The 19,894-nt window shown below is 38.9% G+C and overlaps 1 protein-coding gene and 1 long non-coding RNA gene across 4 annotated transcripts in view; one reads left to right on the forward strand and one right to left on the reverse strand.

Moving 5' to 3' along the window:
• The window catches only part of PIP5K1B (phosphatidylinositol-4-phosphate 5-kinase type 1 beta), a 340,526-nt gene extending 329,871 nt beyond the window's left edge, over positions 1 to 10,655 (forward strand). For both annotated transcript variants that reach the window (XM_021064629.2, XM_084987622.1), the window contains one exon: positions 9,903 to 10,655. In XM_021064629.2, the coding sequence (XP_020920288.1) occupies positions 9,903 to 9,905 (3 nt within the window). In that variant the 3' untranslated portion in view covers positions 9,906 to 10,655. The remainder of the gene's footprint in view (positions 1 to 9,902) is intronic.
• The window catches only part of LOC146407055 (uncharacterized), a 116,160-nt gene that overhangs the window by 8,401 nt on the left and 87,865 nt on the right, over positions 1 to 19,894 (reverse strand). The gene's annotated exons all lie outside the window — the stretch shown is intronic.

A 19,894-nucleotide genomic window follows, 5' to 3' on the forward strand; every position in this document is an offset into this window, starting at 1 on the left:
ATTGCTGCTGCATTAACAGTTTTGAAATGAGAGGCCATAATCCTCATCCATCCCATGAGACGTCCAAGATCAGTGCCAACTTTTTTCTTAGGTCTGTTCTCATCTTATCAGCCATCTATCTGCTGGTTGGTGTGGAAAGCTCTGATAGGGCATTTGAAGGCTGGCAGCAGGCCTGGCACTCCATGTGCTGCCAACACCTCAGAATTCAACAAACATTCTACCGGATTGGGCACAATGTGGTTGTTTTCATCCAGACTGTACGTACCCTTCAAGGTCATTCTAAATCCCACCTTCTGCCTCAAGGCTTTTTGCTTAAGGCCATGCAGTCCCTGGTTCTTAGAGAAGAATAATTTCACTGCTGATTCTGAGTCTAAATATTTTTTAAAATGTCATGTTAGGAAATTTGGACTCAAGCTCCTCCAAACTTCCTTCCAGCTATAAAAACCTCATATAAAACCATCCATACATATGTTATGCTCTGATTTCTATAGCACTAGCTTATGTATCTGTTTGCCTCCTAAAAAACGGTGAGCTTTGGGATGTCTGCTACTGTGGTTCACAGAGAAATCCCTTACTGATCATGCCTAGTGAAGTACCCCATATATAACTATAATAAAAGTATAGAGCCTTAGGTAAAAATAAGACAAAATAAGATTTCCAGAGCCCATCATGGCTGCTTGGTGTTTGAAACTCAAGGATCTCTGAGAATTCCATCTAGTGAGCCTCAGGATGGAGGGGACCCCAGGCCCAAGGGCATGATTAGGGTGGGGCATTGTGAAGCCTTTATGTGCATTTGTGGTGATGCTGCGAGTTTAGACTAAAATGAGGGGAGGGAGGAAGGATGAGTTGGTGTACTCTCCTGACTACAGAGAGGATGCTGGCCAAAAGAATAGGAAAGAGCAAGAAAACAGAGCGGGGCCAGGGAAAACAGCCTCAGTATAGGGAAGAAAAATAAAGGCCTTGCCACCTATGATAGCCTGGAGAGAAATCAGTGTTTTCCTCAGAGGTATTCTGGCAAAGAATTTCAACTTGAAATCAAAATGAGGCTGCCTTTGGACCCCAGACAGGGAAAGAGCCTGCTTCCATGGGGCCATGAGGCAGTTGTAGTTAAAAAAGAACATCGCCCCTGAGTGTTAGTAGCTCATAGAATGAGGAGAACCCAGGGACTATTTAGTGTGGTCATCTTGGCCAGTCTGACTGCCCTCAAGTTCTGCTTTGTTTAAGCTCTGTCCTAAGACCCACTCACAGCACTTTCCAGATCTTATGAAATCCTATTGATTAAATATATCTTTTAAACAATGGGTTGAGGGGGGATGTGTGTGTTTCAGGGAAAAGGTTGAAAAAGGGGGAGGGATATAAATGACCCTAAAAATGAGACTCACTAAAAAGTGAACTTGGACTCTCCAACTTAGCCCACCTTGGAGTGTTAAGGAACACTCACAAGCTCATCCTGTGAAGCCATCATCACCCTGATACCAAAACCAAAGATACCACACACAAAAAAGAAAACTATAGGCCAATATCACTGATGAACACAGATGCAAAAATCCTCAATAAAATACTAGCCAACTGAATCCAACAGTACATTAAAAGGATCATAAACCACAATTAAATGTGATTTATCCCAGGACTTCAAGGATTCTTCAATATCCAAAAATAAATTAGTGTGATATACCATATTAACAACTGAAGAATAAAAACCATAGGATCATCTCAATAGAAGCATAAAAAGCTTCTGACCACATTCAATACCCATTTCTGATAAAAACTCTACAGAGAATGGGCATAGAGGCAACCTACCTCAACATAATAAAGGTCATATATGACAAACCCATAGCTAACATCATTCCCAATGGTAAAAATCTGAAAGCATTTCTGCTAAGATCAGGAACAAGACAAGAATGTTCACTTTCACCACTTTTATTCGACATAGTTTTAGAAGTCTTAGCCACATCAATCAGAGAAGAAAAAGAAATAAAATAAATCCAAATTGGGGAAAAAAAGTAAAATTATCACTGTTTGCATGTGACATGATATTACACATAGAAAATCCTAAAGATGCTCTAAAAAACTGTTAGAGATTATCAAAAAATTCAGTAAAGTTGCAGGATACAAAATTAATACACAGAAATTTATTGGATTCCTACCCACTAACAATGAAAGACCAGAAAGAGAAATTACGGAAACTGTCCTATTTACCATCACACCAAAAAGGATAAAATACCTAAGAATAAACTTACCTAAAGAGACAAAAGACCTGTACTCTGAAAACTATAAGATGCTGATGAAAAAATCAAAGATCCAAGATGATACAAACAGATGGAAAGACATACCATGATCTTTGATTGGAAGAATCAATTTTGTCAAAATGTCTATACCAACCAAGGCAATCTATAGATTCAGTGCAATCCCTATTAAGTTGCCAATGGCATTTTTCACAGAACTAGAACAAAAATTTTTTTAATTTCTATGGAAACACAAAAGGCCTCGAATAGCCAAAGCAATCTTGAAAAAGAAAAATGGAACTGGAAGAATCAGGCTCCCAGGCTTTGGACTATACTACAAAGCTACAGTCATCAAAACAGGATGATGCTGGCACAAAAACAGAGATATAGATCAGTGGAACAGGATAGAAAGGCCCATGCACCTACAGCCAACTAATCTATGACAAAGAGGACAAGAATATAAAATGAAAAAAAAAAGTCTTTTCAATAAGTGGTGCTGGAAAAAGTGGACAGCTACATATAAAAGAATAAAATTTGAATATTCTGTAACACCATACACAAAAATAAACTCAAAATGGATTACAGAACTAAACATAAGGCTGGATACTATAAAATTCTTTGGGGGAAAGCATAGGCAGGAACATTATCTGACATAAATTACAGCAATATCTTTTTTGATCCACCTCCTAGAATAATGAAAATAAAAACAAAAATAAACAAATGGGATCTAATCAAATTTACAAGCTTTTGCACAGCAAAGGAAATCATAAATAAAACCAAAGGACAACCCATAGAATGAGAGAGAATCTTTGCCAATGAAGCAAAGATTAATTTGATTAATTGACAAGGGATTAATCTCCAAAATGCACAAACATCTTAGGCAGCTTTTTATCAGAAAGACAAACAGCACAATCAAAAAATGATAAGAAGATCTAAATAGACATTTCTGCAAAGAAACTAGACATATGGCCAAAAAAGCACATGAAAAGATTCTCAACACTACTTATTATTAGAGAGACACAAATCAAAACTCAATGAGGTATCCACCTCACACCAGTCAAAATGGCCATCAAAAAGTCTACAAACAGGAGTTCTCTTGTGGCACAGCTGATTAAGGATTTGCTGTTATCACTACAGCAGCTTGAGTTGCTCTTCTGGCATGGGTTCAAGCCCTGGCTCAGGAACTTACACGTGCTGCAGGTGCAGCCCAAAGAAGTGCTTTACAAACAGTAAATGTTGGAGAGGTTGTAGAGAAAAGGTAACCCTCCCACACTGTTGGGGGGAAGTTAAATTGATACAACCACTATGAAGAACAGTATGGAGTTTCCTTAAAAAACTAAACATAGAACTGCCATATGACCCAGCAATAGCCAAGACATAGAAACAACCTAAATGTTCATCGACAGAGGAATGGATAAAGAAAATGTAGTATACATACACAATGGGATATTATTCAACTGTAAAAAAGAATGAAATAATGCCATTTGCAGCAACACAAATGCAACGAGATTATCATACTAAGTGAAGTAAGTCAGACAAAGACAAATATATGATATCACTTACATGTGTAATCTAATTTAAAATAATATAAAAGAATTTAGTTATTAAAAAACCTCACACATTTCGAAATCAAACTTAAAGTTACCAAAGGGGAAACCTTGTGGGGAAGGATAAGTTGGGAGGATGGGATTGACACATATGCACTAATATGTATAAAATGGATAACTAACGAATATCTACTGTATAGCACAGGAAGGTGTACTCAATGTTCTGTAATAACCTATATGGGAAAAAAGAATAGATATATATGTACATGTATAACTGACTCACTTTGCTATAAACCTGAAGCTAATACAACATTGTAAGTCGACTATACCAAGATAAAAAAATTTTTAAGTCTATAACAAATTCTGGAGAGGGTATGGAAAAAAGAGAACTTTCCTACACTGTTGGTAGAAATGTAAGTAGGTACGACCACTATGGAAAACAGTATGGAGGTTCCTCAGAAAACTAAATATAGAACTAACATATTACCTAGCAATCCTACTCCTGGAAATATATCCATACAAAGCTATAATTCAAAAAAATATGTGCACCCCTATGTTCACAGCAGCACTGTTCACAATAGCCAAGACATGGAAACAACCTAAATGTCCACAGACAGATAAATGGACAGAGAAGATGTATTACATACTTAAAATGGAATATTACTCAGCCATAAAAAAGAATGAAATGTCATTTGCAGCAACATGAAAGGACCTAGAGATTATCATACTAAGTGAAGTTAATCAAAGATAAATGCCATATGATATCACTTATCTGTAGAACCTAAATTATGACACAAATGAACTTATTCACAAAATAGAAGCAGACTCACAGACATAGAGCACAGATATTTGGTTGCCAAGGGGGTGGGGGTTGAGATGGACTGGGAGTTTGGAATTAACAGTTACAAACTATAACATATAGAATGGATAAACAAGGTCCTTCTGTATGGCACAAGGAACTATATTCATTATCCTGCAATTAAACCATAATGGAGTTCTCCCTTTAGTGCAGTGGGTTAAAAATCCGACTACAGCAGATCAGGTCACTGTGGAGGTGCAGGTTCAGCACCTGGCCTGGTGCATTGGGTTAAAGGTTCCAGCACTGCCACAGGTGTGCAGATCTCAGCTGTGGCTCAGATTCAATCCCTGGCTCAAGAATTTCCACATGTTGGTAGTGTAGCCATAAAAAACACTAAAAATAAAAAGGGGCCTTTTATTTTTAAAAAATACAATTGAATATATATATAACCGAAGTGTTTTGCAGTACACCAGAAACTAACACACTGTAAATCAACCATACTTGAATAAAAAATGATCATTGTACAACTACAAATGTAATAAATTCATTGAGTAATATAAAAAAGAATAAATTATGTAGAGGTAATCTAATCAAATAAAAAAAATTTTAAATAAATTTAATAGAGAAATTTTTTAAAATATGAGCCTAGGGAGTTCCCATGGTGGCGCAGTGGAAACGAATCCAACTAGGAATCATGAGGTTGTGGCTTCAATCCCCGGCCTCGCTCAGTGGGTTAAGGATCCAGCGTTGCCGTGAGCTGTGGTATAGGTCGCAGATGCAACTTGGATCTGGCGTTGCTATGGCTGTGGTGTAGGCTGGTGGCTACAGCTCCAATTAAACCCCTAGCCTGGGAACCTCCATTCTGGGGGAATGGACCTAAAAAGACAAAAAAAAAAAAAAAAAAAAGAGCCTCTCATACATCCACACACAAACACACATATGTAGAATTAATAATGCTAGGGTTCAAAGCCACAAATACCTAAATACTCTCCTTTTTTCATACCAACTATTATCACACCTTTACCTTCAGGACTCAGAATTTCAAATGTATCGTGGATTCTCAGAGCATCACATGCATAGGAAGAAACCCTGGCATCTGTGTGGATGAATGACTGTGTGCGTGTGCATGAACACAGCAGTTCAGGTGATGACAGAACTGAAATGTCATTCTGCCTGTCATCCCATCTCTGAAATCTGGCTGGGTTCGATCTCCAAAGGACCAGTTCTGGTTTCTATTTCTAAAGTCATCAGGTTAGGAGAGGGTTGCATCTCAGAGCATCTCAGAAGAAGTTGCTAGCATCCAGGCCAACACTACCTGAGGAGCCCACCTTGGTGCTGGGGAGCCAGAGGGATTTCTATATACGCCACGTTTTGAAGGATAAACTCAAGCTGTGACTTTCTTCCTAAGCAGACAAAACAGCTGACACTCTGTCTCTTCATTGATGGCTAATATAGGACTATGAATTAAAATTTGTAGCAAGGAAAATTATAGCACATTTTATACTAAATAAGTGATAATAAAATTCCCTTCTGCAGTCTTCTCACTGTGGCCAAGTTTACAAGCTGGGAGACACTGCTTTCGGATCCCATCGAAGACTAAGACTTTAAGAAGTCATGCCATGCCGTTTTATTAGGGTTATAAGTTAGTACAAAAATGGACGCTTTCAGATCCATGGTCAGGTCCATGACCAGTTGTGTCCTCCCAGGATTACATTACAACATGGATGCAGAGTTGGCATTTCTCACCCAACTTTGACAGTGTTGTACCTTGGGGGTGAGAGTGGGTGTTTAACAAAGTTTATAGAAATTTCTACAACACCCTCAATTTAAAAAAAAAAAAAAAAGAAAGAAACCTTAATGAGTATAAAGGATTTTTTATGACCAGAGCTGGAAATGACTCATTTTTAATAGTAAGGGGATTATATTTCATTATAATATCCTGTTTGATTTTAACCAGTTTTATGAGAAACACCACAATATTACATTTCTTTTCAGCAAGTGGTTTATGTAACAGGAACTATTTTCAATATTCTAAGTTCTTTGGTGGTACACATCTACAAACAGTATTTAATAGAATCTTGCAGTTGTAACAGAATCCTGTGATCTTCCCACATGCCCTGCCCTGTGACTGCCACCCATCTCCACCTTATGGGTGCCTCAGCTCTACCCAAAGACCAGTCAGCCTGGCCTCACCCCCGGTGACAGTAACTGCCCCTTCTTCAGTAACCACTCATCTCTTGACTCTGGTTAGAAAATATTTCCTTGGAGTTCCCGTCATGGCTGAGTAGTTAAGGAATCCTACTAGTATCCATGAGGATGTGGGTTCGATCCCTGCCCTCGCTCAGTGTGTTAAGGATCCAACATTGCCTTGAGCTATGGTATAGGTCACAGACATGACTCGGATCCAGCATTGCTATGGCTGTGGTGTAGAGCAACAGCTATAGCTCCGATTGGACCCCTAGCCTGGGAACCTATACATGCCACCAGTGCGGCCCTAAAAAAAAAAAAAGAAAGAAAGAAAACATTTCCTCATTGAATCAAAACTGGCTTCTACCAACTTGTCCCAGTCCTGGTTTGGAACCATTTCGTCTCACCCCTTGGATCTCAACAGATGGCAGATTGGGGTCCTGTGCCTGGTGGCGGGGAGGGGAGGACAGGACTATCGGGATGCTTGATGGAGGGGGGACACTGAGAGAGTAAAGTTTTTACCATTCTACTCACCTCACAATTCTGATGTTCTCATTCCCATCCTGAGGGTCACAGCCAGCTGTGTCACTACAGCTGTCACACTTTCAGGTGTCCTAGGGCTAAACTAGTTACCTAAACCTTTCTTCCCCTTGGCTAGCCTTCAGGTATTTGAAGACAACTCTCATGCTCCATCTCTGCATCTCCTATTTTCTAGACCAAAAAACCCAGGTCTTTAGCCAGTTCCAGGGGGTTTTGGGTTTAGAGTCCTTCACTGGCACATTTTTCTAGGCAGGGCTCAGATTGGTCAATGTCCCTCTCAGAGTTTGGCACTAGAAACCAGAGAACTCCAGCCATGATCTACTGGACAAGTAGAGAACTGTCACCTCTTTTTGGTTTTAGATTTTCAGAAAGCAGAACTCTAGGAGTTCCCGTCGTGGTGCAATGGTTAACGAATCTGACTAGGAACCATGAGGTTGCAGGTTCGGTCTCTGGCCTTGCTCAGTGGGTTAAGGATCCGGCGTTGCCGTGAGCTGTGGTGTAGGTTGCAGACACGGCTCAGATCTGGTGTTGCTGTGGCTCTGGTGTAGGCTGGGGGCTACAGCTCCGATTCAACCCCTAGCCTGGGAACCTCCATATGCCGCAGGAGCGGCCCAAGAAAAAGCAAAAAGACAAGGAAAAAAAAAAAAAAGAAAGCAGAACTCTAATGAGAAGCATCTTTTAGTTTTATGTGGGGTCTTTAAGGTCACTGACTGAGCCTAAATAAAGTCCACCTTATTTAGGACATCTGTCCTGAACAGAGACACTTCACCTTTGCCCACTGCTGTAGCTCACACCACCTAATGCTCAAGCTATTTCTGAAAGTTTATTTGAATAACAGTCTGAGTATGTTGTACATTTAAGCAAGCAAACATTTCCAATTTTGATTAGTAAGAGGGAGTAGTATCAACTGTGAAACAAATTCGTAAGTTATTAAAATGACAACTCAAGGAGTTCCCATTGTGGTGCAGTGAAAATGAACCCAATAGCATCCATGTGGATGCAGGTTGAATCTCCGGCCTCTCTAAGTGGGTTAAGGATCTGGCATTGCCATGAGCTGTGGTGTAGGTCAAAGATTCGGCTCAGATACCACATTGCTGTGGCTGTGGGGTAGGCCAGCAGCTGTAGCTCTGATCTGACCCCTAGCCTGGGAACTTCCATATGCTGCAGGTACAGCCCTAAAAAGACAAAAAAAAAAAAAAAAAAAAAAAAAAGCTACAACTCAGTAGGCTCGAATTACGTGGAAAAATACTCACTTTTTTTTTTTTTTCTTTTTCGGCCACCCCGAGACACACGGAGTCCCCAGGCCAGGGCTCAGATCCAGGCTGCACTTGCAACCTGTGCTGCAGCTGTGGCAACAACGGATCCTTTCACCCACCTCACCAGGGCCCGAACCTAAGTCCTGCTGCTGCAGAGATGCAGCCAATCCCATTGTGCCACAGCAGGAACTCCTGAAAATACTCACTTTTAAACAGGATCCTCTTTGACAGAGTTTCTTTCCAAATAATTTTCAGTCATTTCAAATGTTTTAACTCAAGGTTTTTCAGCCTCCAAATGAATGTATTGGGCCACACAATCGCTGCGATCCCAGCTGCAACCTTCTCAACTACTGTTTTGGAGACACTAGCATATGCCAGACCCTAAGATATATAGAATTTGGGTATATAGTGTGTGTGTGTGTGTGTGTGTGTGTGTGTGTGTGTGTGTGTGTACACACAAACCCACTGTATTTCCCCAGAGAAAATTTCTCACTTATAAAGTAGTGTTTATTACTTTCATTTTACAGAGAAAAAAAAATAGGGTGCAAAGATGGTTGAGTAACTTGCATAGTGTCCAGTAGCTATAAATACTTAGAAAATCAATAGATTTAAGCCATTGTGTCTGTCTGTGTCATGGTACCACTTCCCCATATATATCTTGATATGACTGTTAGAAGTTCCCGTTCATTGCCTCTAACCTTAAGTGGCTACCATTTTAGGATAAATATTTGCTGGACCTATCTTTAACCCCTGGTCACAGGGATAGAATTGGAAAATGAATACAGCATTCATGAGTTCCAGACCATGCTCAAATGGCTTTGTTTGGCTTCAGGCCTGACATACCCCCAAAGCCCTGTGCACTTGCAGGGCAAGCGTGTGTCTTAGCCAGCATTCCTTCCTTCTGAGTCCCTAGCACTGCTCTGTGATGTAGTTGCAACTTGGCAAACCTTGGTATAATGTATATGTGGCAGATCCAGAGAAGCATATGCTCATCATTGCAGAAGAATCTATCCCAATGCGCTCCCACTCTTCCACCTGCATGAGCTTTTGCTTTTTAGGGCCACATCTGTGGCACATGGGAGTTCCCAGGCTAGGGGTCAAATTGGAGCTGTAGCTTCTGGCCAAAGCCACAGCAGCTGTGGGATCTGAGTCACGTCTGCAACCCACACCACAGCTCACAGCAATGCCAGATCCCCAACCCACTGAGCAAGGCCAGAGATCGAACCCGCCTCCTTATGGATTCTAGTCAGATTTGTTTCCCCTGCACCATGAAGGGAACTCGCGTGTGTTCCCATTATAAATGGATACCAAAGCTTAGTCTTATATTTGTTTTCTTTTCTCCCCCCAGTAAGTGAAAATGGTGACCACCTAAGCAGATGAATGAGACATGAACACAGTTGTGGGAGAGAAGTTTCTCCACTCCAGAATTACCCAAAGGAAACTTGGCTGAGCCTCACTACACACAGGGTCATAATCAACGGGACGTGGAGTCTGCGAGATGTCAGGGAGCCTTGGCGGAGAGGCTGATCAGCAGATGTGATGTGAAAAATACCACACTCTTCTGTCATTTGCTGTTGCTTGCTGAACTGTGAAGAACTGCATGAACTCTATTTAAGCTGCTTTCTATACCATTGCCAATCACCTTTTTTGAACTTGGAAGTGCTATTTTCCTATTGACACTTGCATTAATTCATTTTGCATGCATCCAGTGATTATACATGAGCAACATATGTAATCTGCTTATATATTTTCTAAAAATTCATCCATGCAAAATGGTAAAGTATAAATTCTGCTCTTTTTTGCAAAGTTATAATCATAGCCCATGTCACTAAAAATTTAAATTGGTTTCACATAAAGATCAGTGTAATAGGTCTGCATATACTTTATAGAAAATTAGCTTCTATAAAGATTTTTTCACTGTTTACTAGTGAAATGAGAAAAGCAAAGCTATTTATAAAAGGCCTTATGTCGTGTACATATATTGTCTTTGAAATATTTGTGATTTAGTTTATTGCTTGTAAAAGAGAAATTATATAATTTATTTAGTAAATACTATTGTAAACTATAGTTTTATCGAGAGAAATAAAATATTTTGTTCTCAGTTACGGTAGTACATCAATTCCAATGGTTTTTGGTCTTTACATGTATTTTATTAATAAAAAGAAATAACTTAGAGCCTCATTTTTGCACATTCTGGAATTCTAAGTAAACTCTGACTCTCAGGATAGATGAAAATGGAGAGAAATGAAAAGACTTAAAACAAATGCTATTTCAATGACATGAAGCTGTCTGTGATTCCCTGAGAAAAGACTCAATGGCAGCCTCTGCTCAACGGGTTCAAGAGACTTTCCCAACGTCCTGGTGTGTCCGTCAGCTTTCACTTTATTGTGTTGTGGAAAACAATCCCCACATCTCTGCTTAGGGGATCTGGAGGAACTCCTGCTACTTTTATGGCAGAAGAAAAAAGTAGTAGTGGAACGATGGGAGCTTTAAAGCTTCTGCTTAAATATGGTTTATAGAACTTCTGCTGACATTCTGCAGGCCAAAGCAAGTGACATTAACAAGTCTGATTATCAAAGTGTTGGGAAGTATACTTTTCACATAGGAATAGACTTAGCAGAGAGGGGCAATGAATATTTTAAGCAGTTAAGACCTCTCAACCATCTCATGAGTATCCTAAGCAGAAGAAGTGTAAGAGGCACATTGCTGAAAAAGTCATTAGAAAGCAAAAAGACATTCCTGATGAGTAAGATACTCAGTGTAAAATTCAAGTTAAAGCAAGCTGATCCTCATAAGCAAACATGGTATTAACTTTTGTAAATGCAGCTTAGCATGGTTAGTCAGTACAAGCAGTAATTTTACTTTCAGAGTTGGTGCTGGGAATGATCCTGGGTTGGGAAGTCAGTCAGAAATTTTACTGACGTGGATGGTGGAGGATTCCTTGTCTTTCTCTCCCTAGTATTCATATGTGCTAGCAGATGTCTGTGCTTATCACAGGGGTTTATTTAACTAGAATCTCATTCTTCTGACTCCCATTTGTAAATCTACACATTTCTCTAAGCAGGGGTCCTTAACCCCAGGACCCACCAATTCTCAGGAGGATCATAGATGGGTATTAATAGAACCATGAAATAGTATACACAAGTTGGATATGCCTTTGGGTATATGGGGGCTTTTTCTGTAAAAAAAAAAAAAAAAAAAAAAAAAAAAGTTATACTTTCCATCATATTCACAGTGACTTTGGAGTTTCCGTCATGGTTCAGTGATTAACGAACCTGACTAGTATCCATGAGGATGCAGGTTCGATCCCTGGCCTTGCTCAGTGGGTTGAGGATCCGGTGTTGCCATGAGCTGTGGTGTAGGTCACTGACGTGGCTTGGACCCCGAGTTGCTGTGGTTGTGGCTTAGGCTGACGGCTTCAGCTCCCATTCAACACCTAGCCTGGGAAACTCCATATGCCACAGGTGCAGCCCTAAAAGAGACCCGAAAAAAACAAAGATTTTTTTGCGTGTGTGAATTTTTTTCATAGTGACTTTGACCCAAGAACTGTGAAGAAACACTATTTCCTCTGTTGGGGAAAAGCATCTTGGAAACTTGTTTGGAAATGAGCGACTTCAGAATTCATGAACCACTCTATTTACCTATCCTGGACTTGAGCTGCAACAGCCCCCAGCTAACCTATCTCCTTTCAGACCGGCCCCCTACAACCTTGAATCTGTTCTTTCCAATCCTGTTACTGTTGGTCCTGAAGTCAGACAGACTCCTTGGTGTGTCTTAGGTCTGAAGTCAAGGGGAGATTCTGTCAGCAACCAAGAACCTCTGTTCAGTCCCGAGCTTTTCTTCCCCTTGCAGGGCTTGTCCCCATACTTGTGTGCAGAGGTATAATTATACATTATGCTGTGTTTCACATTGTACCCTTAAAGCTCTGTCCATATGTCTATTTCAAGAATCCAGCATTTTAAGTATTAATAAATTAGTATTATACCCATAAAGAATAAAACAATTTTTAAAAAAAGAAACACTATTTTCAGCCTTAAGACAAATGCTATTTCAATGACATGAAGCTGTCTGTGATTCCCAATCCTCCACCCTATCACCATCACACTTGGCCAGCTTGTAGTTTTCTCACTTACCGCAGAAAACCCCAACATTTTGTAACTTTTTTGAATAATTGAAGTATAACTTAGATATAATAGAATACACAACCATTAATTATATAGTTCAATGATTTTTACATATATATATACACATCTTTGTAGCCTGCACCTAGAACAAGATACAGAGTATTTCCAGCTAACCTATAAGCCTTTTCATGCCCTTTTATGCATCAGTGCCAATGATGGGATTGATGCTTCCCCATCAATACCCGAAAGGTAACTATTATTATTACTCCCATCACCATGGATTAGTTTTGCCAGTTCTTGAACTTCATATAAATGGTGTCATTGATACATGCTCTTTATCTAGCTTTTGGTGTTACTGTTTTTCAGCATTATATGAGATTCATTTTTTTTCTTTTTATAGCCGTACCTGTGGCAAATGGAAGTTCCCGAGCCAGAGGTCGAATCAGCTGCAGTTTTGGCCTACACCACATCACAGCAACACCAGATCTGAGCCACATCTGTAACCTAAGCTACAACTTGCAGTAACCTAAGCCTTAACCCACTGAGCCACAATGGGAACTCTCATTTATTATATTGTGTACAGTGAAAGCACATTCTTTTTCGTTGCTAAGTAATAACCCATTGTGTAATTATTCCACAATGTTCTACTCTTTTTTGGATTGGCATTTGAGTAGCTTCCAATTTGGGGTCATAAGCAGGCACAGAGAAAGATAAATGATGAGACCCTCAGACTTCTAACTACACTTAGCTCCTAAATGCAGACAACTTGACTTCTAGCATCCTGAAACTGGGTATGAAGCAATTTCCTCTGAAAAATATCATTTCCAAGATGTAGATGAGCATCATCTAGTTTGCCAAGGATAGTCTGAGTTTATGCCTGACACTCACATAATAAGAGTGCATACTTTCACTCTCAAAAATGTTCTGGTTTTGACTACAAATTACATAGTTACCTTACCAAGGGGGAAGATTTCAAAGAATAACACTGGAGATTCTCCAACAATTACCTCAGCCAAGGCACCCTACAGTGAAGTTCAGCTACACCTCCTTCATATGGTGCTCACAGTTATTTAGTTCGCACTCACTGAAGAGCCAACCAAGGATCCCAAGACATCTAAGGAAATTCTCTAAAATGAGACTGAAATATATAAACAAAATTGCCACTGGGGGAAACAGAGACTATAAGAAGTAAACTTAAAAATTACCATTACATCTTCAGAGATAATAAATTACATGGCATCCATGAAACATGATCAAGATGCTGTCACAAAATGGAACATTCTGAAAACATAAAAGAACTCTTGGAAATTAAAAGCATGGTGGTAGAAAATAGAAACTAAAAGTTCATTTTTGGTTTTGGGGTTGTTTGTTTTTTGTCTTTTCAGGGCTTCTCCCATGGCATATGTAAGTTTCCAGGCTAGGGGTCACATCAGAGCTGCAGTTGCCAGCCTATACCACAGCCACAGCAACACGCGATCAGAGCCATGTCTGCAACCTACATAACTCATGGCAATGCCAGATTCTTAACCCAATGAGTGAGGCCAGGGATTGAACCCACATCCTCATGGATACTAGTCAGCTTCATTACCACTGAGCCACAAGAGGAACTCCAAAAGAGAGTTATTTGAAGATAAATTTGAGGAAGCCCCAAGACATAAAGAAATAGGAGAAAAGGAACAAGAAAATTTGAAGACCATCTCACCAGATCCAATATCTAAATAATAGGACCTCCAGAAAAATAAAATAGAAACAGTGGAGAAAAGAAAACCTTCAAACAATTAAGAAAGCTTCCCAAAACTAAAGGACATGAATTTCCAGAATGAAAGGGACTCTGAGTGCCAAATAGAATGGCTAGAAATGAACCTGATCGCATAATTTCAGACCACCAGGGATGAAGGTGATATTTAATAAGCTTTCAGAGAGTAAAATTATTTTTATATAAAGGCTCAAGACTCAAAACTATCAAATTTCTCAAGATTATGTTGGAAGCTAGAAGCCAATGGAACCATGCCTTTAAAATTCTGAGAGAAATGTATTTCTAACCTGTAATTCTCTATCCTGTGTATTAGTCAGTGTTCTTTAGAGAAATCAAATAAGAGAGACATAGACATGGATGATAGATTTATTTTAAGAAATTGACCTACATAATGGCAAGGAAACTCTATTCTGAAATTCATTGAGTATGTTGACCATCTGAAAACTCAGGCATGGGTTGACAGGGCAATCTTGAGGCAGAATTTCTTCTTTTCCTGGAAACTGGCTTTTGCTATAAGGCCTTCACTTGATTGGATGAGGCCCACCCATATTATTTAGGATAATTTCCTTTACTTAAAGACAACTGATTAAAGACCTTAACTTATCTATAAAATATTTTTATAGCAATACCTACATCAGAGCTTGATTAATGCTATTCCTGTTGGACATCTATATGTCTTTGGAAAAAAATGTCTGTTCAGATCCTCCACTAATATTTTATTTTATTTATTTTTCTATGTTTCTTTTTTTTTTTTTTTTTTCGTCTTTTTGCCATTTCTTGGGCCGCTTCCGCGGCATATGGAGGTTCCCAGGCTAGGGGTCTAATCGGAGCTGTAGCCACCGGCCTACACTAGAGCCACAGCAACGCAAGATCCGAGCCGCGTCTGCAACCTACACCACAGCTCACGGCAACGCCGGATCGTTAACCCACTGAGCAAGGGCAGGGACCGAACCCGCAACCTCATGGTTCCTAGTCGGATTCGTTAACCACTGCGCCACGATGGGAACTCCCTCCACTAATATTTTAATATACTTTCTACCCATCTTTATTTCTGTGCTGTTGTATTTTTATTTTAAAAAAGGTAACATCGAGAACTATAAAACTTTAATAAAGGAAACTGAAGATGATTCAAAGAAATGGAAAGATATTCATGCTCTTGAACTGAAAGAATTAATATTGTTAAAATGTCCATTTAGGAGTTCCACCTGTGGCTCAGTGGTAATGACCCCGACTAGTATCCGTGAGGATGGGGGTTCAACCCCCGGCCCCACTCAGTGGGTTAAGCATCCAGCTGCAGTGTAGGTCACAGACGTGGCTTGGATGTGGTGTTGCTGTGGCATACACCAGCAGCTATACCTCTGATTCAACCCCTATGCTGTGGGTGTGATCCTAAAAAAAAAAAAAAGAAGAAGAAGAAGAAGAAGAAAAAAGAAAAGCCATATAACCCAAAGTAATCTACAGGCTTAATGCAGTCCCTATCAAATTACCCATGACATTTTCCCCAGAACTAGAACAAATAATTCTATAATTTATATGGAACCATAAAAGGCCCAGAACTGCCAAAGAAATTCTGAAGAAAAAGAAAAAAGCAGCAAGCATAATGCTCTTAGACTTCAGATGATACTATAAAGCCACACTAGTCAAAACAGCTTGGTACTGGCACAAAAATATCCACAAAGATCAATGCAACAGAAGAGAGCCCATGCACCTATCGTCAACTATTACAAAGTAGGCAAGAACATACAATGAAGAAACAAGTCTCTTCCATAAGTGGTGCTGGGAAAACTGGACAGCTACATGTAAAAGAATGAAATTAGAACATTCTCTAACAAAATACACAAAAATAAACTCAAAATGGATTAAAAACCTAAATGTAAAACTGAATACTCTAGAGAAAACATAGGCAGAACACTCTTTGACATAAATTGCAGCAGTGTCTTTTTGGATCCATCTCCTATAGTAATGGAAATAAAAACAAAAATAAACAAATGAACTTTTTTTTTTTTTTTTGTCTTTTTGCCTTATCTTGGGCCGCTCCTGCGGCATATGGAGGTTCCAAGGCTAGGGGCTGAATCGCAGCTATAGCTGCTGGCCTACGCCAGAGCCACAGCAGCGCAGGATCCGAGCCGTGTCTGCAACCTACACCACAGCTCACGGCAACGCCAGATCGTTAACCCACTGAGCAAGGGCAGGGATCGAACCTGCAACCTCATGGTTCCCAGTCAGATTCGTTAACCACTGCGCCACCACAGGAAACTCCTTTGCACAACAAAGGAACTCATGAGCAAAGCTAAATGACATCCTACAGAATGGAAGAAAATATTTGCAGATGATGTGACCAACAAGGGATTAATCGCCAAAATATAAAAACAGTCCAGGCAGCTCAGTATCAAAAAAAGCAAAAAACACAAAGTCCAATCAAAAAATGAACAGACGATCTAAATAGACATTTCTCCAAAAAAGACAGATGGCCAAAAGGCACATGAAAAGATGCTTAATATTGCTAATTATTAGAGAAATGCAAATCAAAACTACAATGAAGTATGACCTCAAACCAGTCAGAATGGCCATCATCAAAAAGTCTACCAACAATAAATGCTGGAGTGGGTGTGGAAGAAAGGGAACCCTCCCACACTGGTGGTGAAATGTAAATTGTACAGCCATTATGGAGTACAGTACAGAGGTTCCTTAAACTAAAAATAGAGCTACCATATGATCTTGCAATCCCACTCCTGGGCATATATCTAGAGACAGACATGATTTAAAAAGATGCATGCACCACAATGTTCATTGCAGTACTATTTACAATAGCTAAGATATGAAAGCAACTTAAGTGTCCATCAACAGATGACTACATGAAGATGTGGTACATATATACAACAGAATATTACTCAGCCATAAAAAAAGAATGAAAATGCCATTTTTCCACATGGTATGTAGGAAAATATGGATGAACCTAGAGATGATCATACTAGGTGAAGTAAGTCAAAAGAGAAAGACAAATATCATATGGTATCTCTTATAGGTGAATCTAAAAAAAAAAAATACAAATGAACTTATTTACAAAACAGACATAGACTCACAGACACAGAAAACAAACTATGGTTACCAAAGGGAAAAGGTGAGGGGAGGGATAAATAAGGAGTTTGTGATTAAAATGTATACACTCATATATAAAATAGATTACTAACAAGGACCTACTGGATAGCACAGGAAACCATATTCAATATCTTATAATAACCTATAATGGAAGATCTTGGAGCATGGGGCAAAGGGGTGGGGGTGAGGAAGGGCATTAACAGAAAAAAAAAGTGGTGAAATCTGAATAAAGTCTGAATTTAATTAATAGTGTTGTACAAAACTTGGTCTCTTAGTTTGGACAAGTGAGACATGCTTACATAAGATGTTAACATTAGGAGAAACTGAGTAAATGGTAATATAGAAACTCGATTCTATTTTTGCAAATTCTCTATCAATCTAATATATTCTCAAAAATGTTTATTGAAAAAGAGATGAGGGAAGATTTAAATAGACACTTCAAAGAATATACATGGCTAACAAATAAGAAAAAAAGATGCTCGAAATCATTAGTCTTTGGAAAAATGCAAACTACAACTATAATGACATGCTATGACACATATATTAAAATGGCTAAATTTTTATAATTGACAATACCAAAGCAAAGCAATTCTAACTCTCATATTTGCTGTTGGAAATGCAAAATGTTATGGCTACTATGGAAAAATTTGTCAGTTTCTTAGAAAATTAAGTATACCCTTACCATATGACCCAGGAATTCAGCTCCTTATATTTACCCTAGAAAACTGAAAACTTACATTTGCATAAACACTTGTACATGGACACTTATAACAGCTTTATTAACAATCACCAAAAATTGAAAATAACCCAAATGTCCCACAATGGGTGAACAGATAAACCAACTGTGGCTTATTCACACAATGAAAGGATACACAGCAAAAAAAAGAACTACTGATGCACTCAAAACTATGGATGAATCTAATAGGCATTACATTGAGTGAATGAATCTAGACTCTGCAGATCACTTACTGTATGAATAAATTTATATGACATTCTGGAAAAGGCAAAGTTATACGGTTAGAGAACAGGTCAGTGATTGCAAACTGAAAAGGGAGCAACAAGAGGAACTTGGGGGTGGTGACAGAACTGTTCTTTATCTTGATTGTGGTGGTGGTGAACCAAAACTACATGTATTAAAACTCAGAGAACTGTTAACCTAAATTAAAAGATTCGACTTTATATAATAAAGAAATTTTTAATTAGTCAATTTTAAAATATGAGCTTAAAATAGACTATTAAAATTCTAAGATGTTTTATGTAAGCCATATGGTAACCACAAAGCAAAAACCTACAGGAGGTATACAAACAATACAGAGAAAAGAATCTAAGCCTACCAATACCGAAATTCTTTAAATCGCAAAGGAAGAAAGAAAAAGAAAAAAAAAAAAAAAACGAGAAAATATAAAACAGCCTGAAAACAATTTTTTAAGTGGCAGAAAGTCCTCATCTATCAATAATTATTTTTAAATGTAACTATTCTAATTTCTCTAAACAAAAGAGGTAAGATGGCTGAATGGATTAAAACAAATTGGAGTTCCCATCGTCCGCTCAGTGAAACTAATCTGACTAGTATCCATGAGGACGCAGGTTCAATTCCTGGCCTTGTTCAGTGGGTTAAGGATCAGCATTGCCATGAGCTGTGGTATAGGCTGTAGATGCAGCTCGTATCCCACACTGCTGTGGCTGTGGTGTAGGCTGGCAGCTGTAGCTCCAATTCAACCCCTAAGCCTGGGAACTTCCACATGCCTTGGGTGTGGCCCTAAAAAACAAACGAACAAACAAAACCCAAAAAAACAATTGCATCAAAAAGAATAACTCACCTATACTCTGAAAACTATAAGACACTGATGACAGAAGTCGAAGATATACACAAATGAAAGATACCCTATGCTCATGGATTGGAAGAAAATTGTTTAAATGTCCATACTACCCAGAACAATCTACAGAATCAATGCAATGCCTAACAAAATTCCAATTGCATTTATTTTTACAAAAGTAGAGCAAACGATCCTAAAATTTGTATAGAACCACACAAGACACCAAATAGCCAAATCAATCTTAAGAGAAACAAAGGTGAAAACATCACACTTCCTGATTTCAAATTTTATTACAAAGCTATAGTAATCAGAACAGGATAGTACTGATTTATAAATAGACACGTAAATGAATGGAACAAAACTGAAAGCCCAGGCATAAACCTATGTATATACGGTCAATTAATTTATGACAAAGATGTCAAAAGTATACAATGGGGAGGAGTTTCCTTGTATCATAGTTGGTTGAGGACCTGGCATTGTCATTGCAGTGGCTCATGTCACTGCTGTGTGGCAGGTTCAGTTCCTGGCCTGGGAACTTCCATAT

This window comes from Sus scrofa, chromosome 1 (genome assembly GCF_054392235.1).
Source record: "Sus scrofa isolate SSC_HxYL_T2T_F1_AM1 chromosome 1, Sscrofa_HxYL_maternal_Yorkshire_Landrace_v2.0, whole genome shotgun sequence".
NCBI classification, from domain to species: Eukaryota; Metazoa; Chordata; class Mammalia; order Artiodactyla; family Suidae; genus Sus; species Sus scrofa.